Source organism: Podarcis raffonei, chromosome 6 (genome assembly GCF_027172205.1).
Source record: "Podarcis raffonei isolate rPodRaf1 chromosome 6, rPodRaf1.pri, whole genome shotgun sequence".
Taxonomy (NCBI): domain Eukaryota; kingdom Metazoa; phylum Chordata; class Lepidosauria; order Squamata; family Lacertidae; genus Podarcis; species Podarcis raffonei.
This window is the reverse complement of record NC_070607.1, coordinates 99497626-99524728: the sequence shown is the minus strand read 5'-3', so window position 1 is coordinate 99524728 and position 27103 is coordinate 99497626. Positions and strand designations below refer to the sequence as shown.

Here is a 27103-nt window from a genome sequence, read left to right as displayed (position 1 = left end):
CACGACTGGACCTAATGGGCAGGGGTCCCTTTACCTTTTTATTTTTTAAATTATTATTATCATTATTATATATACACCAGGAGGCCAGGGGTCCCCCAGCCCAGAGAGAGAAGAATACTCACTTGTCCCGGAGCACGACGCCCTCGATGCAAGCGCCAAAGAGGATGACGGAGCTGATGTCTGCAGGAGCGTTAAGGAAGGAGGCAGCTGGGACGGCTGGAAGCTCTGCCTGGTCCTGAAGGATTACCCCCCCCGCCCCGGGACCAGGCTGGGGGAAATCAGGGCAAGTGCTGGCAGGGGGGCATGGGGGAGACAGAAGGGCAGTTTTTGGTGAGAGGGGTCGCCTGTCCGAGATTATTTAGCTGTGGTTCCTGCATTGTGGGGGTTGGGCTAGATGACCTTTGGGGGTCCCTTCCCACTAGATGACCCCATGATTCTGTGCTGCCATTGGGGCCGCTTGCTGTCTTCCTTCTTGACGTGGGAGCTCTTCCTCCCTTGTCTTTGGGTCGGCGTCCCAAAGAGGCGGAAGAGGAGGGCTGGCCTGAAGCTGAAGGCAAAGAGGGACTCAAAGGGAACACCTGAAAGGCACCTCTTTATTATTGGCTTATTTCATAAAATTTATACGCCGCTTCACTGGAAAAACAGGCACCACCTCAAAGCGGTTTACAAAGAGAAAACAGTAGCGAGAAAAATTAACAGCAACATTTAAAGATTTTTTTTGGAAAGCGAAAATGACAACAGACCAAAAACAGATTAAAACATGCATTAACTTTCTAACTGAGCTTGTCTAAAGAAAAATGCTTTTAGCTGGGCCCCCAATAAAGTGCCTGCCTGGAATCAATAGGCAGGGAGTTCCAAAGGTCGTGTTCTTACGCATGCAGAAGGGATATTTACGCGGCAGCGGCAGCAGCGCTGCTTGTGCAGATCAAAGGGGTCAGGTGGGCTCATGTGGGGCAAGACAAACGTCCCGTCCCCATAGATGGAGGCAGCCCCTCCCAAATGGGCTTAGTGGCTCCTGGCCCAACATGTGCTCAGGTGGAAATATGTGTGTGTGACACAGAGACAGGGTTTATTTGGGGGGGGGGGTCTCGCTCTGGGGCATCAGGCCAGCAGCCCCTGAACTGGCCACACAGGTATGACCTCTATCACCTGGCTGAGCCCCATCTGGGGCTGCCAACAGCAGAGGGGCGCAGGACCGGCCAGCCCAGTCCTTCAAGGCCCCCCGGAGGCAAAGGATACAGACTGCGGACGTGGTGGCGATGGCGAGGATGGTGCCCGTGGGGATGGACTTCTGAGCATCACGCAGGTCTCCAGACCTGTTGGAACCAGCCATGATCCCTGGGGAAGAGGGAGGAAAAGGTCAGTTGGAAGGGACCCCACAGGGGCATCTAGTCCAACCCCCTGCAATGCAGGAAACACAGCTCAGAAATCCCCGACAGATGGCCCCCGAGTCTCTGTTTTGAAACCTCCAGGGAAGGAGAGCCCCCCGCCTTCCCAGGGAATCTTTTCGCCTGTCAAACAGCTCTGAACGTCAGAAAGTTTTCCCTAACGTTTGCCTGGAATCCCCTTTCTTGTAACTGGAAGCCATGGGTTCGAGTCCTGCCCTCCAGAGCAGGAGAAAACAAGCTTGCTCTCTCTTCCATGTGACAGCCCTTCAGATATTTGAAGATGGGTTTCATCTCTCCTCTCAGGCTCCTCTTTGTCAAGCTAAACACTTCTGCAAACTCACGACTGGACACCGTATTCCAGGTGAGAGGAGAAGGTCTCCTCATTGGGGAGCATCTCCTGCACCCTCAAAAAGGATGCTTGAAGAGGAAGGGGCTGATTGGCAGGTGGGAGGGGCTTCTGATTCTGGTGCCCAGCTGAGCCCCCCTCCAGCTTCCCTCTCGGGTGCAGATGTGAGATCCCTTCCTCTCGTTATCGTGGCCCAATTAGTTCCAGCTGTGGCGGCTAATGAGCTGCACATGAGGGTGCTTGTTTGTAACAAGGTCAGGCCAGGACCGGGGCTCCCTCTGTGGAAGCTTTGCAGGACAAGAGCACTGCCCCCAACCCCCCAAAAAAGGGGGTTTCGTGAGGGGCACGAGGGGAAGAGGCTGCAGTGTCTGGGGTCTCGGCCCTCGAAGGACGTGGGGTCTCAAGGGAGGAGAGAGGAATTCGGCTCAGTTCAAGTGCTAAAGGGAAGCGGCCTCATCTGCACATTCCAAAACAATCTGCTGACCGAAACTCAGCCCTCCTTTGAAAGCCACCTTTCCCTGAATTTTGCAATGCCCTTCTGCAACCAAATAAGCTGCACAAAATTGTGTCTATTCCGGGAAAGTATATGCAATGCATAGGCTGGCAAATATTTTAGAAATGCATTGTGTCAGAAGAAAATGCACACAAAAAATTGTGTGTTAGCGAAAATGTGTACTGAAATGCTAATCAGTTTTCATGGTTTGGTTTTTTTTGCTTTTAAAAGAACACCACCCCACAAACTCCTGCAGAAATGTGGAGAATTGAAGCTCACATGGGACAAAAGAGAAGCTGAAATCGACAGGGACGCCGACCCCTGACCTTTGCCCCAGGACTTAGAATCATAGAATCATAGAGTTGGAAGAGACCACAAGGGCCATCGAGTCCAACCCCCTGCCAAGCAGGAAACACCATCAGAGCACTCCTGACATATGGTTGCCAAGCCTCTGCTTAAAGACCTCCAAAGAAGGAGACTCCACCACACTCCTTGGCAGCAAATTCCACTGTCGAACAGCTCTTACTGTCAGGAAGTTCTTCCTAATGTTTAGGTGGAATCTTCTTTCCTGCAGTTTGGATCCATTGCTCCGTGTCCGCTTCTCTGGAGCAGCAGAAAACAACCTTTCTCCCTCCTCTATGTGACATCCTTTTATATATTTGAACATGGCTATCATATCACCCCTTAACCTCCTCTTCTCCAGGCTAAACATGCCCAGCTCCCTTAGGACATGAGGAGTGGGCTGCGGGATGAGCCTTTCCCTGCGCTCCCCGGTGTCTGGGCGCTTGTGAAGCAGACCCCCTCCCAGCCTCTGAACTGGGGTGGGGGCTGCTGTGCTTCTCAATCCTCATCGGCCTGGGAAACTGTCTGGGGCAAAGGGGAGCGTCCATCAAAATGGCCCGAGGTCCAGGGCTCCATTTATTGTGTTGGGGGCAGAAAGTAGGGAGGTGGGATCGATGACGCCCAGCCCCAAATTTCCCCAGCCCCATATGGCCTCCTAAAAGTCACACCTGGCTGGAGGAAGCGCTGAGCACCCAAGGCCCAATCCTTCCCCCAGGCACCCTCCTCACCTGTGCCCCAGAGACGTTGCCCCACCTGCGCCCGGGTGCCACCCCCACTGGAGTCCATTACCTGTGACTGAGGGGAAGTAGATGCCCACCAGGAGGGTGAAGTAGGAGGTCATGTCGCTGAAGACGTAGGGCTGGTCCATGTCCAGGAGGGCATCTGCAGGGGCCGCCGAGGTCAACCCAGACTTCTCAATGATCACCCCTTTGGGCAAGTAGGTGCTCCAGAGGTTTTCTGTGGGGGGAGGCGCCATGAAGCGGGGCGGGTGCATGGCTGCCATCGCCAGGGGGTGGCCCCACCCTCTACACCTGTGGAGGAAGGCCCCCCAACCCACCGCCAAGCCCCCCACCTTGGGCTGGGTTTGGGCACGGCACAAGTGGCACGGTCCCTCTCCGCCTTCTTGCCAGAAATGCCATTAGTCCTGCCCCCAGAGCCAGTCTGAGGCCTCTGCCCCCCTTCGTGCCCCCTTGCCCCTCCCCCTCTCGGCAACTCATAGAATCATAGAATCATAGAATCATAGAATCATAGAATCATAGAGTTGGAAGAGACCACAAGGGCCATCGAGTCCAACCCCCTGCCAAGCAGGAAACACCATCAGAGCACTCCTGACATATGGTTGTCAAGCCTCTGCTTAAAGACCTCCAAAGAAGGAGACTCCACCACACTCCTTGGCAGCAAATTCCACTGTCGAACAGCTCTTACTGTCAGGAAGTTCTTCCTAATGTTTAGGTGGAATCTTCTTTCCTGCAGTTTGGATCCATTGCTCCGTGTCCGCTTCTCTGGAGCAGCAGAAAACAACCTTTCTCCCTCCTCTATGTGACATCCTTTTATATATTTGAACATGGCTATCATATCACCCCTTAACCTCCTCTTCTCCAGGCTAAACATGCCCAGCTCCCTTAGCCGTTCCTCATAAGGCATCGTTTCCAGGCCTTTGACCATTTTGGTTGCCCTCCTCTGGACACGTTCCAGTTTGTCAATGTCCTTCTTGAACTGTGGTGCCCAGAACTGGACACAGTACTCCAGGTGAGGTCTGACCAGAGCAGAATACAGTGGCACTATTACTTCCCTTGATCTAGATGCTATACTCCTATTGATGCAGCCCAGAATTGCATTGGCTTTTTTAGCTGCCGCGTCACACTGTTGGCTCATGTCAAGTTTGTGGTCAACCAAGACTCCTAGATCCTTTTCACATGTAGTGCTCTCAAGCCAGGTGTCACCCATCTTGTATTTGTGCCTCTCATTTTTTTTGCCCAAGTGCAATACTTTACATTTCTCCCTGTTAAAATTCATCTTGTTTGTTTTGGCCCAGTTCTCTAATCTGTCAAGGTCGTTTTGAAGTGTGTTCCTGTCCTCTGGGGTGTTAGCCACCCCTCCCAGTTTGGTGTCATCTGCAAATTTGATCAGGATGCCCTTGAGTCCATCATCCAAGTCGTTGATAAAGATGTTGAATAAGACCGGGCCCAAGACAGAACCCTGTGGCACCCCACTAGTCACTCTTCTCCAGGATGAAGAGGAACCATTGATGAGCACCCTTTGGGTTCGGTCAGTCAGCCAGTTACAAATCCACTGAGTGGTAGCATAGTCAAGACCGCATTTTACCAGCTTCTTTACAAGAATATCATGGGGCACCTTGTCAAATGCCTTGCTGAAATCAAGGTAGGCTACATCCACTGCGTTCCCTTCATCTACCAGGCTTGTAATTCTGTCAAAAAACGAGATCAGGTTAGTCTGACATGACTTATTTTTCAGAAATCCATGCTGACTATTGGTGATCACAGCATTCCTTTCCAGGTGCTCACAGACTGTTTGCTTAATGATCTGCTCCAGAATCTTCCCTGGTATTGATGTCAGACTGACTGGGCGGTAATTATTTGGGTCCTCTCTTTTCCCCTTTTTGAAAATAGGGACAACATTTGCCCTCCTCCAGTCTGCCGGGACTTCGCCTGTTCTCCAGGAATTCTCAAAGATGACTGCCAGTGGTTCTGAAATCACATCTGCCAGTTCTTTTAATACTCTTGGATGCAGTTCATCTGGCCCTGGAGACTTGAATACATCTAGACTAGCCAAGTATTCTTGTACTATCTCCTTAGTTATTCTGGGCTGTGTTTCCTCTGCTGAATCATTTGCTCCAAATTCTTCAGGTCGGGCATTGTTTTCTTTATCGGAGAAGACTGAGGCAAAGAAGGCATTGAGGAGTTCAGCCCTTTCTGTGTCCCCTGTTTGCATTTCACCATCTTCTCCTCTGAGTGACCCCACTGTTTCTTTGTTCTTCCTTTTGCTACGAACATACCCATAAAAGCCTTTTTTGTTGCTTTTAACCTCTCTAGCAAGCCTGAGTTCATTCTGTGCTTTAGCTTTTCTGACTTTGTGTCTACACGTGCTGGCTATTTGTCTGAATTCCTCTTTGGTGGTTTCCCCCCTTTTCCATTTTTTGTACACATCCTTTTTTAATCTTAACTCAGTTAAAAGTTCTTTAGATAGCCACCCTGGCTTCTTTAGGCACCTTCCATGTTTCCGTCTCAATGGTATTGCCTGAAGTTGTGCTTTTACTATCTCCCTCTTAACAAACTCCCAGCCATCATGAACCAGCAGGTCAGGGAAGTGCCTCTGCCCCACGGCACTCTAGGGTTTTAGGGGGCACTGTCTTGATAGATGTTTTTTGTGGGTTTACAGATATTCTTAGAGAGAAGGACATGAACTGCGCCACCCTCCCCATCCTGGAGACACAGCCGCGCGAAAGCGGAGAGCCGGTGTTGGTGCAGTGGTTAGAGTGATGGATTAGGATCTGGGGAGATCAAGGTTCGAATCCTGATTGATGCATGCTGACAGCTTATTTATTCGTCTTGGGTTGGGGCATTGCTGAGGGGGTATTGTTGCAGATACAATATTTCTGTATCTTTATTTTGGATTTATGTGGAAATTGTTCAATTTGGTTGTGTGCTTTTTGAAGTTTTCTTTATTATTTATAACTGCTTTTGAACAACAATGGTGACTGTGGACATCCTTGTCTAGTTCCTTTTTGTATCTTACATTCGTCCGTTATCACCTGGTTTATGATTAATTTTGCTTTTTGCTCTGAATAAATTGCTGATATTCCTTTTAGAAATTTAGGCCCACATTTAATTTCTTCAAGTAACTTTGTCATGAATTTCCAAGAGACACTGTCAAATGCTTTTTCAGCATCTATAAACATCATTGCTGCTTTCTTTTCATTTTTGACCTCCAGGTATTCTATTATATTCAAAATATTCCTTATATTCTCCTTCTTTTGTCTATGTTATGTGGGTTTTTTAAATACGTTGTAAGCCGCCTTGAGCATAGTTTTCACTTTGGAAAGGCGACATACAAATAAAATGATTGATCGATCGATTGATCTCCACTTGGCCAAGAAATTCCCTGGGGTGCCCTTGGGGGCCAGTCGCCACCGCTCAGCTTAGCCTACCTCACAAGGTTGTTGTGAGGATTAAACAAGGAGGGGGAGAAAACACCCCCTTGAGGAAAAGGGGGGATATTCAGGCAATGAATGAATAGAACTGTCCATCTGCCCAGGTCCCCCGCCACTTTTGGGGTTCCCCGTTTGACCCCCCAGTGATGCCACCAAGAGCCCTCCTACCTTGGATGAGGCCGGAAGCAGCTCCCGGGATGCCCTGGATCTCGGTGACGTTGTTGAGGGCGAAGTACTCGTCGCAGGAGGCGTTGAGGAAGCGGGAGGAGCAGAAGAGCCCCCAGAGCTGGGAGCCGATGGTCTCGTTGCCCTCCTGGACCACCTTGGTGCAGGTGTCAAAGCCGTCGCGGGACAGAGTCCGGTTGCCCAGCAGGCAGATCCTGGGGGGGGGGAGAAGGGGAGGGGTCACGTCTTCGCCGCCTCCTGGCCAGAGGGGCTGCCCTGCAGGTTCTTGCCCCTTCCCCACCCAAAGGAGAGGAGGGATTATTGATGGACTTATTTATAGAACTGTAGAGAGCCCAGTGGGAGGGAGAGTACAGGGGTACCTCTGGTTGCGAACAGGATCCATGCCATGTTCGCAACCTGAAAAGAACACTGTATATGACTGTATAAGCTAAACAAGCTATACTTAGGGCCCCACTCTTTAGGGGGGGGCAAAAAAATTAAAGGAAAAAATCACCTGGATGTACATTTCCAAAATACAGTGGTACCTCTAGATATGAACGGGATCCGTTCCGGTGCGCATCTAGAGGTAAACGTAACTAGCGATGGCACGTCTGCGCACACGTGCGTCGCTTTTCACCACTTCTGCGCATGCGCGTGATGTCATTTTGCGCATCTGCGCATGCGCGAGTGGCGAAACCCGGAAGTAACCCTTTCCGCTACTTCCGGGTCGCCGCAGAGCACAACCTGAAAACGTGCAACCTGAAGCAAACGTAACATGAGGTATGACTGTATTGAAATGGAGACACACACTCCTCCCACTTTAAACATATTATTATTATTATTATTAATAATAATAATAATAATACCCTGCCCATCTGGCAGGGTTTCCCCAGTCACTCTGGGCAGCTTCCAACAAAATATTAAAATACAATAGTCCTTCAGGTATTAAAACACCTTCAGGTATTTATACTTTAAAGTGAGGATTCCCAAGAACCCCCAGGCCTTTCTGCTAGGTATCGTCAGACCAGAGCTTCTGAAGGAATGGCTTCATTTGTTTCTGTATGCTGTGACAGTGGCAGAAATAGTCTATGACTCTGCGCAAAAATGGAACGAGGAAGAAGTTCCCATGAAAGAAGGCCGGCTTAGGAAGATGACAGGATATATGCTGAGATGCCAAGACTAACTGAAAATCAGGGAACAAAACAGGGGGAAAGAAATTCTTAAAGGATGGAAATATTTTGAAAAAAATATCATGGTTGTGTTAAAATGCATGCAGGATTTGAAGTATGGCAACAGATGAGAATTTGGGGTTTAATAATTTGGAATTAACGCATATAATGGATCAAAGAGAAGTAGCACCGCAGCTTTATAAGGGAACGAAAAAAGACCATGGAAGGTGGATGGAGAGTCAAGGGATACGAGAGGTAGGTTTGGGTGGTGTTTCCGAAGAATTTGTAAAATTTGGAAACATATTAATAATAATAAATTATATTAAAAAAAGAAATGGAAGCCCCCGTTTGGCGTGGGCCGGGCTGGGGGTTCTTCCTCGTTGGCACTTACGGGAAGCTGGGTGGGTCAAAGGCCGACTTGATGACTCCGGCGTAGATGGCCAGGATGGAGAGGATGACGCAGCCCAGGAAGACCAGGGCAAACTTGTTGACGTACTTGACGCCCACAAAGACCACGGTGGCCATGCAGGTGAGCACACACGTCCCGTAGACACGCATGTTGTTGAGCATGGCAGCCGCTTCTCCACTGGCGTCCTCGGCCTTGAAGATGGCCATCGGGGGGAAGATGTAGGCCTGGCAGAGAAGAAGGAAGGATTAGGATATAGTTCCGTTCCACCTTCAGAACAGATGGGTGGATTGTAATAATAATAATAATAATTTATTATTTATACCCCGCCCATCTGGCTGAGTTTCCCCAGCCACTCTGGGCGGCTCCCAATCAGTGTTAAAAACAGTACAGCGTTACATATTAAAAACTTCCCTGAACAGGGCTGCCTTAAGATGTCTTCTGAATGTCAGGTAATTATTTATCTCTTTGACATCTGATGGGAGGGCATTCCACAGGGCGGGCGCCACTACCGAGAAGGCCCTCTGTCTGGTTCCCTGTAGCCTCACTTCTCGCAATGAGGGAACCGCCAGAAGGCCCTCGGCGCTGGATCTCAGTGTCCGGGCTGAACGATGGGGGTGGAGACGCTCCTTCAGGTATACAGGACCGAGGCCGTTTAGGGCTTTAAAGGTCAGCACCAACACTTTGAATCGTGCTCGGAAACGTACTGGGAGCCAATGCAGATCTCTCAGAACCGGTGTTATGTGGTCCCGGCGGCCACTCCCAGTCACCAGTCTAGCTGCCGCATTCTGGATTAATTGCAGTTTCCGGGTCACCTTCAAAGGTAGCCCCACGTAGAGCGCGTTGCAGTAGTCCAAGCGTGAGATAACTAGAGCATGCACCACTCTGGCGAGACAGTTCGCGGGCAGGTAGGGTCTTAGCCTGCGTACCAGGTGGAGCTGGTAGACAGCTGCCCTGGACACAGAGTTAACCTGCGCCTCCATGGACAGCTGTGAGTCCAAAATGACTCCCAGGCTGCGCACCTGGTCCTTCAGGGGCACAGTTACCCCATTCAAGACCAGGGAATCCCCCACACCAACCCGCTCCCTGTCCCCCAAAAACAGTACTTCTGTCTTGTCAGGATTCAACCTCAATCTGTTAGCCGCCATCCATCCTCCAACCGCGTCCAGGCACTCACACAGGACCTTCACCGCCTTCACTGGTTCTGATTTAAAGGAGAGGTAGAGCTGGGTGTCATCTGCATACTGATGAACACCCAGTCCAAACCCCCTGATGCTCTCTCCCAGCGGCTTCATATAGATATTAAAAAGCATGGGGGAGAGGACAGAACCCTGAGGCACCCCACAAGTGAGAGCCCAGGGGTCTGAACACTCATCCCCCACCACCACTTTCTGGACACGGCCCAGGAGGAAGGAGCGGAACCACTGTATGACAGTGCCCCCAGCTCCCAGCCCCTCTAGACGGTCCAGAAGGATGTTATGGTCGATGGTGTCAAAGGCCGCTGAGAGATCCAGCAGAACTAGGAAACAGCTCTCACCTTTGTCCCTAGCCCGCCGGAGATCATCAACCAGCGCGACCAAGGCAGTTTCAGTCCCATGATGAGGCCTGAATCCTGATTGGAAGGGATTGTTGCATGGCACATGTCTGTTTACATTCCAGCACAGCTTGCCGGGAACTTCCGTTTGTGTATTGCTTTTGCTTTGTGCTTCCTGCTTTTGCTTGGACACAAAGGGGAGCAGACATGTTTTTTCCTTTGTCCTGATGCTGAATAAACGCTTGTGAATATGCTTACATATGCCTCTGTCCACTACTTCTGTTGCAAAGAGTTCTTATCCTTGCTGGCTTGCGTGCTCAGCCTCTAAAGGTCTCTGAGGCTTGAGTCGCAGTTTTGGTGCTGATCCAAGGACTGGAGTTTGCCCGGCTGCCGGCGGGTGGGCTGGAGCCAGCTGGGGGCTGCCAATTGCCCCCGTCTCCCAGGACGCATCCCAACCAGAAGGAGACCCAACTCAGAGGAAGGCCGGGCCACCCACCCTCCGAACCACAACATTGTGGGCTTGGAAATGGCCCCAGGGACATGGAGAGCTGCTGGATCAGGCCAAGGGGGCCCCACCGAGTCCAGCATGCGGTTCTCACAGCAGCCAAACAGACGCCCATCATGGGAAACCAAGGAGCAGGATCCGAGCACCAGAGCAACTCTCCCCTCCTGTGGGTTCCAGCTGCCTCCGACTGGGGAGGCAGAGCAGAGCCATCCTGGCTAGGAGCCCTCGGTAACTTTTTCCTCCATGAACTTGTCTTGCTGGCCATGACTGTCTCCTGCGGCAGGGAGTTCCACAGTTTATCCACTGCATGACGGACTCCCAACATTCAGTTTCATTGGATTCCCCTGAGTTCTAGTGTCGGGGGGGGGGGGGGTTCTGTGCCATGCAGAATTTTATAAACTTCTATCATGTCACCTCTTACTTGCCTTTTCTCTAAACTATTATTAGTATTATTATTATTAGTTTTAGTGCTTCACCTGTAGATCTTAGCAGGGTTCACAACATTAAAATACAATATAAAAGCAAAAAACACATCATAAAACAAGAACAAACCCATAGCCCTCTGTCCCCCACCAACTGCACAGTCCCCAGTGCTGCCCCTTTCCTCCTAGGGGAGTTGCTCTACCTAATAATAATAATAATAATAATAATAATTTATCATCCATTTGGTCCACTCCAACCTCTTGCAATGCAGGAATCACAGCTAATGAATCCCTGGCAGGCGATCCCCTTAACCTTGGCTTAGAAACTTCCAAGGAAGGAGAGTCGGCCACCTTCCAAGGGAGTCCGTTCCTCTTGCCCCCTAAAGTTCTTCCTGATGTTCACTTGGAATCTTCTTTCTTGCACTTTGAATCTGGAGCAGCACAAAAACCAAGCTGGCTCCTCCTTCAGTGGGGCAGCCCTCCGGGTGCCTCTCATGCCGCGTCTCAGAAGTGGGCCAAGCAGCTCCCCAGAAGGGCGAGGGGTGGGGCCAGCTGGAGGTGGGGGTGCAGGAGGGTCTCCTTCACTGTCCTGGTGCAGGGTGCCGTGGGGAACTCTTCGGAGAGGCTCCATGGGGCTGGGGGGGGGCTCTGTCCTCGCTTGGGTCAAATGAGGGCAGGGCTGTGCATCTTGCAAACCAGCGGGGAGGGGGACACCCCTATCACAAGCTGCAAAAAGGGTTCTGGGAGCCCACAGACGCAGATGAGCTTATTGCACCAAAAGGAGATTAAATTACCCCAGCTCATTTTAATGCTTTTAACGTGGATGACAGCTCCCCAATCTCAGGATGATAATTAATCTGTGAAAGGATATATGCTACGGATTGTCAGTTCACATATCTTCACGGGAGAGGCATAATTCCACACTCGAGCATCTTGGAAACGCAAGTTATTTAATATATGTGATAAGTGCTGAAATGGCCTCCTTAGCAAGAGCTTGGGTGAGAGGGTGACATAAACGATCCCATTTGCGCCTAGAAATTGGGAACAATGAACTCTGGCGCTGAGCAGCGAGACGTGGAAATATGCAAGGGGCTCCTCTTGGAAAAGGATGGGGCAGGGCTGCGGCTTTCTAAAAGGCAGAGGCTGCTGCTCCTTTCGCTGCTAGGATTTTCCATGGTGGTTTAATTTTGATTGCAAGTGTTTCCTGAGAAGAGTGTCGTGAAGCCCCGAGATGTGACTGGGGAGTGGGTTTCTCCAGCCTGATCCTCCTCACACAGTCTTCTGCTGGCTGACCCTCCCTCCTTGCCCAGAAAGGGAGAAGGGGGTCTTGCGGGGGGGGGGGCTGCATCTGCAAAAGTCCTTTGAGCCGACAGGGACAAGCTTTGCATCCAAAACACCCCCAGCTTCATTATAGTCTCCCTTTTGCAGGGAGACAAAAGCACAAGCGGAAAAAACAAGCAGGATATTATGCCGGAGAGAGCAAATGAAGGATACGGCGATGAGATATCAGGTCACTTAAGCTTTTCGCTTACATCTTCTAAAAGAAAAAAGGGGAGACAGGACAGCTATTCTTCCGCCTCAGGATCCATTGTCATTATTTATGTTTGCTTTTAAAAATATATCTATTTCTAGTTCCTTCGAAGGGAGTCTTTCACGAACTCCTTTTCTCTTCCAAGGCAGGGGTTGCATTGAATTTTCTTAAAGAATCTCTTTTCATGGAATCACAGAGTCGGAAGGGACCCCAAGAGTCACCGAGTTCCATCCTGACTCTCTGCTTTCTGTGGACCAAAATGAAACCCAGAATCCGCTCTTTGCAAATCCAGCCGCCATGCCAGGAGCCACTCAGGTATTCCGAGGTTGTTCTGCTTTGAGAACAAGGCTGCATTGCACAAGAGCTCCTTAGGGCAGCGGCAAAGAGATTTTATTTTTGGAAAGAATGTGATATTTGAAAAATGGGGAGGGGGGAAGCACTGAAGTCATCATGGGGAAAATCAGAACTTTCTTAGACTTTCTTACCCTCCAGATTCACTCTTCCTGGGCTGGCATGTTGTTGCCAAAGTTGGCTTTTGGTATCTTTATTTTAGATCGTGTGGAAATTGTTCGGTTTGGTTGTGCACTTTCAAATGTTGCATTTATCGTTTATGACTACTGTACTTTTGTTGTGTTGCAGTTGTGCATTTTTTCCACGCTGCAAGCCACCTTGAGCATGATCTGAACTGCAACACAAGGATCTGCCTGTCTGAGAAGCATTATGGTTTGGCAGCAGGGAAGCCATGCAGATCCCACAGAGGGATAAGAAGGAAGGCAGGTCAGAAGGACTTGGTAACTGGCCTGGCGGGGGTTAAACAAGACACTTTTAAAATGGATCCCCCCCACCCAGTGAAGGCCAAGGGGCTTGGGGTCCCATGCCCAATGGAGGTGGCACCTGACTGCTGCCCTGCGGTGCCCCTGCCCGCCCTCACTGCTCTCGGCCTGCCTGCCGCCACTCACCAGCAGAATCTCTCTCTCTCTCTCTCTCTCTCTCTCTCTCTCTCCCTTTTAAAATTGCTTTATTGAACTTTTAAAAACATAACACAAAATCAAAGTTATCAAAAAATAATAATAATTATCAAAATCTGTAACATTTTTTCACAATCTTTTTTTGGTTCTAACGACTTCCCACCAATTCCATATAGATTTAAGTGTGTATTTAACTAGTGCACTGCAGTGGTACCTCAGGTTAAGAACTTAATTCATTCCAGAGGTCCGTTCTTAACCTGAAACTGTTCTTAGCCAAAACCACCAGTTTAGCTAATGGGGCCTCCTGCTGCCGCCACGCCGCCAGAGTACGATTTCTGTTCTCACCTGAAGCAAAGTGCTTAACCAGAGGTACTATTTCTGGGTTAGCGGAGTCTGGAACCTGAAGCATCTGTAACCCAAGGTACCACTGTATTCATCTCTGCTTTTAATAATTACTTATTAAATATATTGTACTTTCTTAAACTTATTCAGTAGACTACAGAAGCTATTCAAAGGCTGCCACAGACTTCATGCTATTACAATCTTTAATGTAACTTTTAAATAAACCCCATTTATTAAAAAAATACTTGGTCTGCATGGTCTCTTATTTTTCCTGAAAGCTTAGCCAGCTCTGCATATTACATTCATTTTTGTTGCCACTCTGACTTTGATGGTATTTTTTCTCCTCTCCAATTTGTTGCTATTAAAATTCTTGCGGCCACTGTCACGTATAAAAATAGCTCCCTTATATTCTTTGGATGTCAGGACCTAATATTTGAAGAAGGAAAGCCTCTGGGGTTTTTTATATATAAACAAACCCTTAAACATTTTTTTCAATATATATTTCATCCCAGAATTCTTTTTTTTTTTTTTTGCATGTCCACCACATATGCAGCATAGATCCCACTCACCAGCAGAATCTCGATGGTGCCCAGGATGTACATGGCACCTGCAAAAGTGGTGCCCAGGTAGAAGCAGAGCCCCACAGCACCCCCAAACTCAGGGCCGAGCGAGCGGGAGATCATGTAGTACGACCCGCCAGCTGGAGACAGATGGAGAGAGAGAGAGAGAGAGAGAGAGAGAGTTAAGCTTTCATATATGCATAACACAGCATCTTCAAAAGCAGAGACATCACCTTGCCGACAAAGGTCCGTTAAAGCTCTGGTTTTCCCAGCAGTGATGTATGGAAGTGGGAGCTGGACCATAAAGAAGGCTGATCGCCGAAGAATGGATGCTTTTGAATTCTGGTGCTGGAGGAGACTCTTGAGAGTCCCATGGACTGAAAGAAGATCCAACCCCTCCATTCTGAAGGAAATCAGCCCTGAGTGCTCACTGGAAGGACAGATCCTGAAGCTGAGGCTCCAAGACTCATGAGATGAGAAGACTCCCTGGAAAAGACCCGGATGTTGGGAAAGATGGAGGGCCCAAGGAGAAGGGGATGACGGAGGACGAGATGGTGGGACAGTGTTCTCGAAGCTACCAGCATGAGTTTGACCAAACAGCGGGAGGCAGTGGAAGACAGGAGTGCCTGGCGTGCTCTGGTCCAGGGGGGTCATGAAGAGTGAGACACGACTAAACGACTAAACAACAACATACACATAAGCATAAAGTAGCCCCAAAACTTGCGCAGGAGCAACCTGCTGGGGGTCTGAGTGCCAAGGCAAAATTGCACAAAGTCAGGAAGACCCAACAGAACCGGTCTCTCCTGCGTGACCATCCCTCCCTTACTGGGCTTTGTGAAGATCCCTTGAGTGTTGGCTGTTTGCAGTATGGTAACGCTGCAGAGAGCTTGCTGGGGAGACCATGCATTAAAAAGAAAGGACTCAAAAATAACTTAAACAAGGTTTTAATAAGAAAAACAAAAACTCCTTTTACACTAAATACATTAACAACCAAACCAGACCCAACCACCAACCCATCCTCCAGGGGAATGGGAGAGCTAGGTGCTGCTCCTTATATACTACACCCAAATGCTGACACACCTTAATCAAATACAACTCAGCAGCACCTGCTATGCTTCACAGCTGTAAAGCTGGGTCTCGTTATCTTACTCTGGCCCTTGCTCTGGCCCCTTAAAGACATACACATCGGGTGCAACAATGATGAACCTTTACATTTAAATAAACCATTCAACATTTCCCCTGCGGTTCATCATTGTGGAACAAAAACATAAAGCATATTTTGTACATGTCTTTCATGTGTAACCTTTGGAAGTGCTTTAGTAAAAATGTCCGCAATTTGATTGTCACCTGGAACATATTCAAATACAATTATTTCGTCAGCAATTAGTTTCTTTACAAACTGTAAACGTAACCTTAAGACTCTAGTGCGCTGCGTATTGGTCTCTGAACACAGGATAGCAAGTCGGCTCTGGGAATCAAGGTAAACTTTTACTGGTAGTGTTACTTGCATCTGTAGGTCTGCAAATACTTGCAGATACCATTCTACATCACGAGTGGCCTGAACGCATGCACATAATTCACTCTCTGTTGTGGAGAGACAAATAATGGTTTGTGTCTGGGACTTCCATTCAAATGGACAACCGTTATAACAAAACACCATACCAGACACACCCCTGCAATTATCTTGTTCCACTGCATGAGATGCATCGCAGAAAATTTCAAAACCTTTGTCAATACATGTTGTAAACTGCAACCTATAATGTTTGGTGTGTTTAAGGTACATTACCACTCTCTTAAGAGCAGAGAAACATTGTGTAGTAGGCTTTTCCACAAATTTTGCCAGAAAGTGAAAAGCATAAGTTATATCTGGTCTTGAGATTCTTTGAATGAAATTTAGCTTGCCTATAGCAGAACGATACAAAGTTTTGTTAGGAAATGGCTTATCTTCACCTGTAAAGGTGAAACCACACACCATAGGCGTTTCCTTCCCATTTGCATTTTCTAAACATAGCATTTCAACAAGATCATCAATTTTTGCAGTTTGATGAACCAGAAAAGATCCATTTTTGCCTTTCTCAATTTGCATGGATAAGTAATTTTTAGCTATGCCTAATTCCACCACATCAAATTTCTTCTGTAACTGATACTACCAGTTCATATTCCTGTTTAGTTTTTGTAGAAATTAACACGTCATCTACATACACACATATTTTTGTTACAGAGTTTGCCCTTTCCTTTATAAACACACAGTTGTCTGCCTTTCCTTGTGAAAAACCAATATCCAGCAATTCTTTTGCTAAAGTTTGGTGCCAATTCCTTCCACTTTGGTGCAGACCATAAAGGGATTTGTTTAATTTGCATACCAAACCTTCAGCGGCGTCTATGCCTTCAGGAACACGCATAAAAATTTGTTCTTTTAAATCTGCAAACAAATATGCAGTTTTTATATCTAGGTGATAAACAGAATGTCCACGTTGTGATGCATCTTTTAACAAAAGCTTAACTGTTTCATATTTTACGCTTGGTGAATAACACAAATCATAATCTTCGCCTGGAATTTGTTGAAAACCCCTAGCAACTAATCTTGCTTTGTACCTTACAACTTCATTTTTGTCATTCATTTTAACTCTATAAACCCATTTTGAATCAATAAGTCTCATATCTGGGGTTTGTGGTACAAGAGACCAAGTGTTATGCTCTTTTAAAGAAGCTATCTCAGAGTTCATAGCTTTATACCAATTTGCAGCTTGTTGCTTAGGTAATTTCTGAACATCATTGTAGCTTTTTGGCTCATAAACTGCCTTATTGGCATACACAGTATTAAAATGTTCATCTGCAAAACGTTGTGGCTTCTGCCTCTTTCTATCTGAACGTCTTAGTCCAGAAGGAGAGTCAGACTCCTCAGACTTAATGGGACTAAGTGAACCACTAGTTTCAGGTTGTAAATCATTGTCAGATTGAAGAGATGCCTGTAAGCTAAGCTCACGGTCAGAAAACTCAAGAGAATCTAACCTCCCCTCGGGTGCCTTTAACTTTAAATCATCAAACAAATCAGATTCAACAGACTTTTTGTCTTTTTCCATTAATTCAGAAGCACCATTTCCTGCTGCTGCTGCTGCTTCTTCCTCTTCTTCCTCAGTATTATCTATACCATCAGTATCTTGGAAGACAGCAACTCCATTCCAATTTACAGTTTGTATCATGCTTCTGGTAATATGAAATTTGCCAGTTGCTGGTATGTAAATTCTGTACGCCCCCTGCTGGTAGCCCATTAATTTTCCCTGGACACTACGTTCACCCAATTTCTGCTTAGCGGGATAATGCATAATTACATCTGAACCCCAAATGCGTAGGTATTTCAGATTAGGGCGTTTTTTAAACAGCTTCTCATAGGGGGTGACATCTAAACCAGAATGATAACTGCGATTTCTAACATAACAAAACGCATTAAGCGCTTCAGCCCAAAAGTCTTTGGGCAGATTAGCATCGTGCAGATAAGTTTTAACCCCTGCCTGTAGGTCACGCTGCACAACTTCAACAAGCCCATTTTGCCAGGGACTTCGGGGGCAAGATAACTCATGAGTAGTCCCCTGCGCTTCCAGGAATTTCTCAAAATCCTCAGAAACAAATTCCCCACCCCGGTCAGAAAACAGGTTCTTAATTGGTTTGTTAAAGTGCGTTTTTACCCAGTTGCAAAAAACTTTGTACTTCTCTAATGCTTGGGACTTCTCAGCTATTGCATAAGTCCAACAGTATCTACTATACTGGTCTATCAGGGTAAGCCAGTACTTAGAACCTCCTAATGATGGTGGGAGTGGCCCAACTAAATCACAATGTACACGCTCAAATGGCTCAGTTACTTTCCTATCTGAGCATCTACCCTTGCGTGCAACCTTAATCTTATTCTTGCAACAGGATAGACATTGCATAAAGAATTTACATGGTTTTAAGTTGAGGCCATTAACAATATTATTTGTCTTAATTACATCAGCAAAATTCAGGTGTCCTAGAATTCTGTGCGCCTCATGGACACACCCGGAATGTGGCTTTACATTCCTCAACCCCTGGCTTGACTGTGCTGCTCTGCAATTTATAGGCGATTGGGAGTAGGTGCGAAAATACAGTCTATATAAACCATCAGATACCCGGGCATATAATAGACGTTTGTTCCCATCGAAAAACTCACACATTGACTTTAAGAAACGCACAGTTATGCCTTGACGAGCAAAACACCTTACTGATAATAAATTGTCCACTGACGGGCAGTAAATGCAGTTCGCTATCGTAATGTTTAAAGAGTCAAGTTTAACAGTACCCCTGCCAAGCGACTGCAAGACTTGTGAATTGGCTAAATGTACATTACCAATTTCCTCTTCGAAAGAAATAAACAAGCTCCGATCATTGCAAACGTGCTGAGATGCTCCTGAGTCGACAATAAAAGAATTCCACTTGGCACCTTTCATTCTTTTACGATCTGTTATCCGAGCATGAAAAGCTCGGGGCTCGTTTCTGTCTCTACTATACGATGTCGGCTGCTGGGCTGACGACCGTGACTGACGAACAGAAACAGGCTTGGGAGTACTTTGCTTTCTTTTGGCTCTGCAGTCCTTTGCAAAATGTCCTTGCTTATTGCAGAACCAACAACGCTTTGCAGCTTTAAATGCAGTTGTATCACCACAGGTTTGCATATGGCATTCCTCATTCTTTCTGGAAATAGGAGTGCTTATGGCACAAGCCTCCCTTCTATCCAACTCGCCCATTAATCTTGCCGTTACCCCTTCCACAGTTAATTGTGCTGGTGGAACGGCAGATATCTGGCTAGCTATACCATCAAAGTCCTCATTAAGGGAACATAGAATGATAAAAACATACTGAATATCAGGTATCTCCATGTCCCTTCGAATTAATTCGCAGCGTATTGCCTCCAGACGTCTCAAGTGTGCTGCCAAATCACCACCAGGCTGCAACTTCGTCTGGTACAACTGCTTGAAAAACGTCAATGCAGATGCTGACTCTTTTCTAACATGCACTGCTGCAAGACTGTCCCACATTTCTTTGGCAGTTTTCTTATTTCTTATATAGACTACTTGCTGGTCGCTGACTGCCAAATTAATTATCGCCCTGGCTTTTGCATCTCCTTTCGACCAAGCATTAGTCACAGGGTCAGGAGGGTCATCAGTTACATAGGTCCATACTTCTCTAGAGGTCAAAAGTGCCTCCACCCGAAAAGACCATAAACTATAGTTCTCATCTGTTAGCTGTGGGAAGACCAGAGCCTTCTCAGCTTCAGGAACCCGGTCAACCATTCTGGAACTCTTCCAGACCCACAGAACTACGCTAACAGGAGAAGGAGTTTTCAAACCTTTCTCAGAGTCCAAAAATATGCAGTCATCCACTCAGCAGCTGGGCCCATAACCAAAGATGTTGGCTGTTTGCAGTATGGTAACGCTGCAGAGAGCTTGCTGGGGAGACCATGCATTAAAAAGAAAGGACTCAAAAATAACTTAAACAAGGTTTTAATAAGAAAAACAAAAACTCCTTTTACACTAAATACATTAACAACCAAACCAGACCCAACCACCAACCCATCCCCCAGGGGAATGGGAGAGCTAGGTGCTGCTCCTTATATACTACACCCAAATGCTGACACACCTTAATCAAATACAACTCAGCAGCACCTGCTATGCTTCACAGCTGTAAAGCTGGGTCTCGTTATCTTACTCTGGCCCTTGCTCTGGCCCCTTAAAGACATACACATCGGGTGCAACAATGATGAACCTTTACATTTAAATAAACCATTCAACAATGAGATCTTGTGGGGTCATCGTAAGATCTCAGATGGTCCCTTTCAATGGTTTTCCCTCCCTCCCTTTATTTATTTTCCTGACAGCCACACAGAGCTGCAATCATGCAAGTAAATCACACATAAGTTGTGGGTCTGCTGTGCTTCATCTCTGTGCTGGCGCAAGTCTGGGGAGCGGGTGAGGCAGCGATAGGCACCTGGGGTGGACGTGCCCCGAGGCTGCCAGTTTGGGGGAGCAAGCGTCTAATGAGAGAAGTAAGATCACACACCAGCATGTCATGAAATCTCCAGAGCTGGCATTACCAAATCTGCATTGAAATGAGAATGTGGGATGAGCCACCAACTGGGTTTCTCTTAGTGGCAGCATATGTGGTTCTAGGAAGGACTTGAATGGTGCAAACTTGGATGCTTGCGACAAGAGAGGGTGGCGTGTCGCCCTTATGGGGTGAACTGACCAGCAAATTAGGTCTGGCACAAAGACACCTTTGCGGGAGAACGCGGGAGCTTTATTTCATTCACAAATTTGAAACTTCATTTCACTTTGGAACTCCCTCCTCTTGATATCAGGCAGGAGCCTTCACTGTCTTCTTTCTGCCACCAGCTAAAAACATCCATGCTGAGACAAGCCAGCCCAGGTGCTTAGAAATGCTGGAGTGAATTTTGATCCATTTAAGTCTTCGTATGTTTTAAAGTATTGTAAATTTTCTTGTTTTTATCTTTTTGTAAACTGCTCTGAAGGCTTTTCTTTTCAGCATCTGAGTGGTGTATAAATTTTATGAAACAGACAAATAAAATAAATAAATGAATCTCCAGAACACCAAAGTCCAAGTCCCAAGGGTTTGTGGATCTCGTAACTTGTGAGTCACGTCATAAGAATGTGTTTTACAGGTGTTATATGTTATGGTGTGGGGAGGGGGGGAATGCAGGTTTGCATAAAAGAGACTCCCATCCTGACATCATAAAATCCTTGTAGCCAATGCCAGCATTTGGGCACTGGGGTGGGGGGAAATTTGAGATCAACTGCAGACCCCCCCCCCAAGTGTCCCTATTTTCCAGGGATGTCCCTGATTTAGAGAAGCCGTCCTGGTTTCTGATCTGACCCCAGAATGTCCCGCTTTTCCTTAGGATGGCCCTATTTTCCTTGGAGAAATGTTGGAAAGCAATCCTGTAGTGGGAAGGTTTCTTGTAAAATGCTTAATGTTTTATTATGTTTTTATATATGTTGGAAGCCGCCCAGAGTGGCTGGGGCAACGCAGTCAGATGTGTGGGGTATAAATAGTAAAATTATCATTATGGCATGGGATGGCCCTATTCTCATCGCAGAAATGTTGGAGGGTATGCAACTGAGTGCCCATGCTCTTGGATAATGCCAGCAGGCATTGCCTGGCCTCCCAGCTGTACCTCCTGCTATGTGCCAACCCTGCGAAGCAGCCCTAGTGTGAGGGCCTGGGACTTGGGCTCGGACTTGGAACCAGAAGAGTCTCAGTCCGCACCGGATCCTTTGCCTCAGGCATCATCTGAACCAAGTCTGGTTCTGAAGAGCCCCAGTCTGCACAAGTTCCCCTGCAACAAGCACCGCTGGGCCGAGTCAGGGGCCTGATCCTGCTCTGGCTCCAGATGCGGGGTTCCCTCGTTGCCTCTGGCTGGGCCATCACTCACAGCTGCTCCACTACCAGTTGGGTCAGGGGAGGCTGAGGCGGCCTCTGGGTCTAGTAACCCACCGACGTCTCCCAAGCTGCAGAGACTGAGGTCTGAGAGAAGGAGAGACCTGAGTACTCGCAGGAGGAGTGTTCGCCTTCGGGCGAAACACAGAGGTGAGTCGCCAGGGGATCAGGACCAGCCGTTACCCCGACAAAGATAAAAGGCTGTCGGACCCCGCCCCAGGTTGTGGGAGCAATGTTTGCCAGAACCTGCCTGTGATCCTGTGCCTGTCCTTGCCTGGTTTCCTGCCTCGTGTCCTGCCTTGGCTCTGTCGGACTGACTCCTAGCAGAACCCTTTGATTCGGGACCGGACCTGGACTGCGTTGCTCAGGTTACCCCTGAGCCCGGCACACCTAGCAGGACAAAGAGGCTGCAGAAGAGGGAGGCAGAGGCAAGGTGTCTTGGCGGGGGGGAGGTGGCACCAAGGCGCTGGCAAGCCGCCAGGAGGAGTGCTGAGGAAGACCCCCCTCCCCTTGGCCTGGGGCTCCGCGTTTGCAGGTGGACACAGGTACACAAACACACAGACACAAAGGACTCTACCCACCTGGCACGACTCCATTGGTGGCAATGGCACTCATGGAAATGGCTGTCAGCATCGTCTGTGAGGAGGGAAAGGCAGAGAGGTAGGAGACTTGCAATGAGAGAGGGTTGGGTGGGGGGGATTAGAACTGCAGAATTGGGAGGGACCCCCAGAGGCCATCTAGCCCAACCCCAATGAGCGCCAGGTTGGCCTTCCCAGGTTTACCTCTTCCCAAGGCATGACAAGGCAAGACCCTCCATTTCCCCCCTAGAGTGTTTTGCCCGGCCCCTGGATGATGGAGAGTGGAGACGGCACTTGGGGGAGGGCAGGGGTCACCAGGAAGCCAAGGGCCAGAGGGAAGCCCAAGTGGGACAAGGCACAAGAAGCAAAGTCAGGAAAGTGGCCCCCGGCAGGTGGAGAGAGAGGGGGCGGAGAAGCAGGTGAGGATGAGAACATAAGGACATTTGCATCTGTCAGAAATCAGTCTTTTGGTACGGCAGCGCTGGCACTGCGGAACTCCCTGCCTCTTGACACCAAGCAGGCACATTTGTTGTCTTGAAGCAACATTTGTTTGACAAGCCTACCCAGACATTTAGGATGCTGATGTATTTTTAGTTTATTGTTGGTTTTAATTTTTTGAAGGTTTGTATTGCTTTTACTAATAATCTTACTGTTCTGTTCTCTTTTTGGCAAACTGTTTTGAGCTTTCTTTACAATCGAGCAGTACATAAATGTTAAAATAAAATATAATAAAATAAAATAAAACGAGCCTTCTGGATCAGACCAAAGGGGGACCACCTAGCTCAGGATCTGACAGTGGCCAGCCAGATTCCCCCAGGGCAAACCCACAAGCAGGATCCCAGATCCACTTTCCCCTCCTGAGGATTCCAGCATCTGGGATTCAGAGACATTGCTGTCTCCAGTGTGGAGGCAGAGCAGAGCCCGCCTGGGTTGTCAGTCACACAGGGAGGTCACTCTTATTTTGAGAAGCTCAGAGGCTCTGGGGGTCTGGGAAGCAGCTTCCCCTTGAAGCCCAACCCTTGCCTGTGCTGCTGAGACCCCTCCTCCTGCAGTGTCCCCCTGGAATGGGGGCCACATCTCATCCAGCCAGACACCAGCTCAAAGGGGCCGGGGGGCCACAGGGCCAGATCCACACTCTTCCCCCCCAATCAGTCACTGTGTGCAACACAGCGCTGTTAAAATTTTCCTTTCCTTTATCCTCAAAGGGCGTTCAAAAGAAAGCAAAGGCGATGATGCCCATTCTCCAGAACAGGCTTGCATTTGAAAAGTGTTGCAGCTTAGCTGCAGGGCTTGCTACATCGATTTCTATATCCTTCAGCCAAACGTACAGGCTGCTTGATTTGAAAAGCAAAAATCTGTAAGTGGTTTCATAAAACAATACTTATATAAAAAAAGAAAACCCGCAAAAACAACAGACTCCAAACAAAGAGGCCGCCTTAATGAAGTGGTGCAAAATATAAAGAGAAGCAACAGAATTTAAAAACAAGTAAAATTCCATGTCTGGTTAGGCTTGTGAAAACGACTTTTGGCATTAGCTGGGATTCCTGCATTTCAGAGGGTTGGGCTAGATGATGAACGGAGCTCCTCAAAACTGACCGCTCTGAGATCCTGGGATTTGTTTCGCTGAATCAGCCTTTGCAAAACCAGCGCCTTGCCCTCCTCCTTCCTGTTGGGGGACAGGGACTTGAACCCAGGGCTTTAGGGCTGCCCCAACCAGCCAGAAGGGGGTGTCTCTGGGGGTCCCTTTGGGGGCTTGAGGGCAGGTAATGGGGTGGGGAGAGGTGGGGGCTGAATCAACTTGGCAAGGCTGCTTCCTGGGGAAGATGGATGGGCTGAGCGGTGCCTTTGGGGCAGGATGCAGCTGGATGAGTCCCCGGGAGGCAGGCGGGGATTAATCAGCTTCCCTGCACCATTGCCCATCCAGACAGGTGTATCCATCCCCAGTGCCAGCAGCTGCCTTCCTATGCCAGGCCTGGCTGCGTCCACCACTGGCACATAGAAACCTGGAATTGTAGAGGGGGAAGGGACCCCCAAGGGTTCTCTAGTCCAGCCCCCGTAATGCAGGAATCACAGGTGAGGAATCCCTGACAGGTGCTCCTCCAGCCTGCAATCTACCTGCCTGCTGTGTCAACTGGGACAATTTATCGGAGGAAGAAATAATAATCTTCTGGACTGCAGTTCTGAATTACCTGTGTGTTTGTTAATAGATCTATTTAGTAGCTTTGATTACACACACACACCCCAAATTTACAAAATCATAAAACTGAAGAGCTGGGTGGGACCTGCAATTCAGACATCACAGCTCCAGAAGCCCTCACAGGGGGCCACCCAACCTCTCTTTAAAAACGTCCAAGGAGGGGGAGGCTGCCACCTTCCCAGGTCACCTGTCCCACCGCCAACCATCCCAAAGGGCAGCTGTGAGCTTCCCACTTGACCCCCCCACCCCCACCCCTGGGGTGAGACCTTAAAGATTGGGGCAGAATGTGGGCATTTCAAGGGGCTCCTCGTTTTGACCTTCCTTCCCTAAGTTTCCGGCCAGAGTGATGGCCTGGACTGCCGGCCCTGAGGAATCCTGCCTGCCTGGTGAAAACAGGGGGGGGCTTCTCCCCCTCCCCCTCCCCGCTCTGCCCATGGGGTCCCCAAGGAGGGGGCAACTCACGCAGGAGCAGCAGAGGACGACCATGCAGAAGGACTCCATGATGCCCGCAATGCCAACGACCCACGTCAGGCGGAGGAAGAGGATGACGCCGAAGATGTTCTGCAGGCATGGCAGGTACACGCCCATGAAGGTGCCCATCTGGGGAGCCTGCAAGGGGAGGGAGCAGAGAGGGTGGTGAGGCACCCGGGGGGTGCGGAGCAGGATGGATACCCCCCACCCTCCTCCCAGGCTCAGGAAGGAAGGGCCCAGGTGCCTTGGGGAGCAGGCCGGGTGAGCGGGTGAGGGGCTTGCTCTCAGAACTACCCTCCCTCATCCTGGCAGAGGAGCCTCTTCCCCCTGGCACCGGGCAGAGGAAAACATCTGCCGGCAGTGAAGGATGGAGGTGCCTTGCCAGGCTGTGCCAGGGGACGGAGAGGGCAAGGAGGGCTCAAAGGTGCCTCAAGACAGTTCCAACAAATCCTTTCTTCCTCAACACTTATGCCGAAAGCGGTGCAATAATGCCAGGAAAAAATTGGTGGGGGTCACACGGGAGGCTCAAAATCCCGTCAAGAAGGATTTCTTTGTTTATTCGTAGCCCACTTTCTTCTCCACGGAGCACAAAGTGGGGGACATGGCCGCCTCCCCATCTCGTTTAATCCCCACAAGAAGAATCGCGAGGACCGCCGCTCCCCATATAACCGACCTGGAGCCTGAGATCATCACCTGCAGCCCCTTCTTCACATGCAGATAACTGAGGCACATGGTGACTCTGTGCCACCGGGATTTGCAAATGTAAGACTCTGTGGAACCTTTATTCTCAAGAACGGTGGATACTTTGATTTGTATAAATCTGTATTATTTGCAAAGGGAATACTTTACTATCCCTTTGGAGCTGCTCTGTAGTTTTACACTCTTGTCCTTTCTGGCTGTGACACTTAATGGTTTGCATGTTTTAATTCCTTGTCCCCCCCCCCCTATATTTGCACTTCATTTTTTGTTAAAAACCCATTTTGTTTTATTTTTTAAAAAAGAACACAGCTGCAACAGAGCCGCAGAGAGTCCACGGGCATCAGCTCAGCCCCCGACCCTCTGGAAAGGCGGCACACACTTGGGGTCCAGAGCCAAGCCCCCCTCCGCCCCCAACCCCGCAAGGAACCCCGCAGAGGCAAAGACCGGTCTCCTGGCGCCCCCTCCCCTGAAAGGCTCACCTTGACGGGCTTCTTCTTGGCTCCCTCGTTGTTCTCCGCCTCCTCGTGCTCCCGGCTGCCCTGAGGCAGGTTGGTGTAGTTGGCCAGGCCGCTGAGCATGGACGACACCATGGGGATGGTGTCCATTTCCTCCTGTGGGGCAGAAGGAGGAGCGGGGCTGAAGAGGGGTTCTCCAGAGGACTGCACATCCCCCTTGGCCCACAACGGCCTCTCTGCTCCCCCAACACCCCGCTCTGCACACCCCATTTCTCCCTTGAAACGCAGGCAATGCTGCTACCTTAAGCTGTTGATCCAACTAGGCTAGTGCTGCCTACTTTGGCTGGCAGCAGCTCCCCTGGTCTCAGGCAGAGAGGGCAGAGCTCTTTCTTTCTTTCTTTCTTTCTTTGCTGCATTCTGAACTTTATTGGGAAATGCCACGGTGTTTAAAAACAGGGTCATTGCTTCATAAATAGTCCATTCATAAATGGGGACGTTGTGCCAGAGGTGGAGGGGCAGCCCCCGCCATAAAAGGGGTCTCCTCTCCCTCGGACGAGGTGGATGGAGGGTGCCGCGTTGGACAGCCATGTGCCCCCATCCTGCCCTCCCTGCGGCCCCTCAGGCCTCCTTGGGGCCCCGGCTGGCTGGATTCTCCCCCTTCCTCCCCCCTTTGGCTCTGGGGGGATTTGAGCCCTGCTCCACCTTGGCTTTCTCTCCCTTGGCCTCTTTGGTTTTCTTGGCCGCTGCAGGCGCCTTGGCCTCTGCCTGAGGGGCCCCTTGTCCTCGGCCCCCCGTCTTGCTTTCCGGGGGGCACCGGGTGTGTTTGCCGGGAGGGCCTTGGAAGAGCTCCGTTTCCTGAGGATTTGGGCCTCTTTCTCCCCCCCCCCCGGGGGA

The 27103-nt window shown here is 49.1% G+C and overlaps 1 protein-coding gene across 3 annotated transcripts in view; it reads right to left on the bottom strand.

The window, feature by feature from the left end:
* SLC12A5 (solute carrier family 12 member 5) overlaps positions 1–27103 on the bottom strand; it is a 111146-nt gene that overhangs the window by 21263 nt on the left and 62780 nt on the right. For all 3 annotated transcript variants that reach the window (XM_053394807.1, XM_053394805.1, XM_053394808.1), the window contains exons 3-11: positions 26234–26365; positions 25047–25193; positions 22391–22445; positions 14352–14482; positions 8466–8707; positions 6909–7120; positions 3359–3526; positions 1240–1338; positions 123–180 (exon numbers count right to left, since the gene is read on the bottom strand). In XM_053394807.1, the coding sequence (XP_053250782.1) occupies positions 123–180; positions 1240–1338; positions 3359–3526; positions 6909–7120; positions 8466–8707; positions 14352–14482; positions 22391–22445; positions 25047–25193; positions 26234–26365 (1244 nt within the window). The remainder of the gene's footprint in view (positions 1–122; positions 181–1239; positions 1339–3358; positions 3527–6908; positions 7121–8465; positions 8708–14351; positions 14483–22390; positions 22446–25046; positions 25194–26233; positions 26366–27103) is intronic.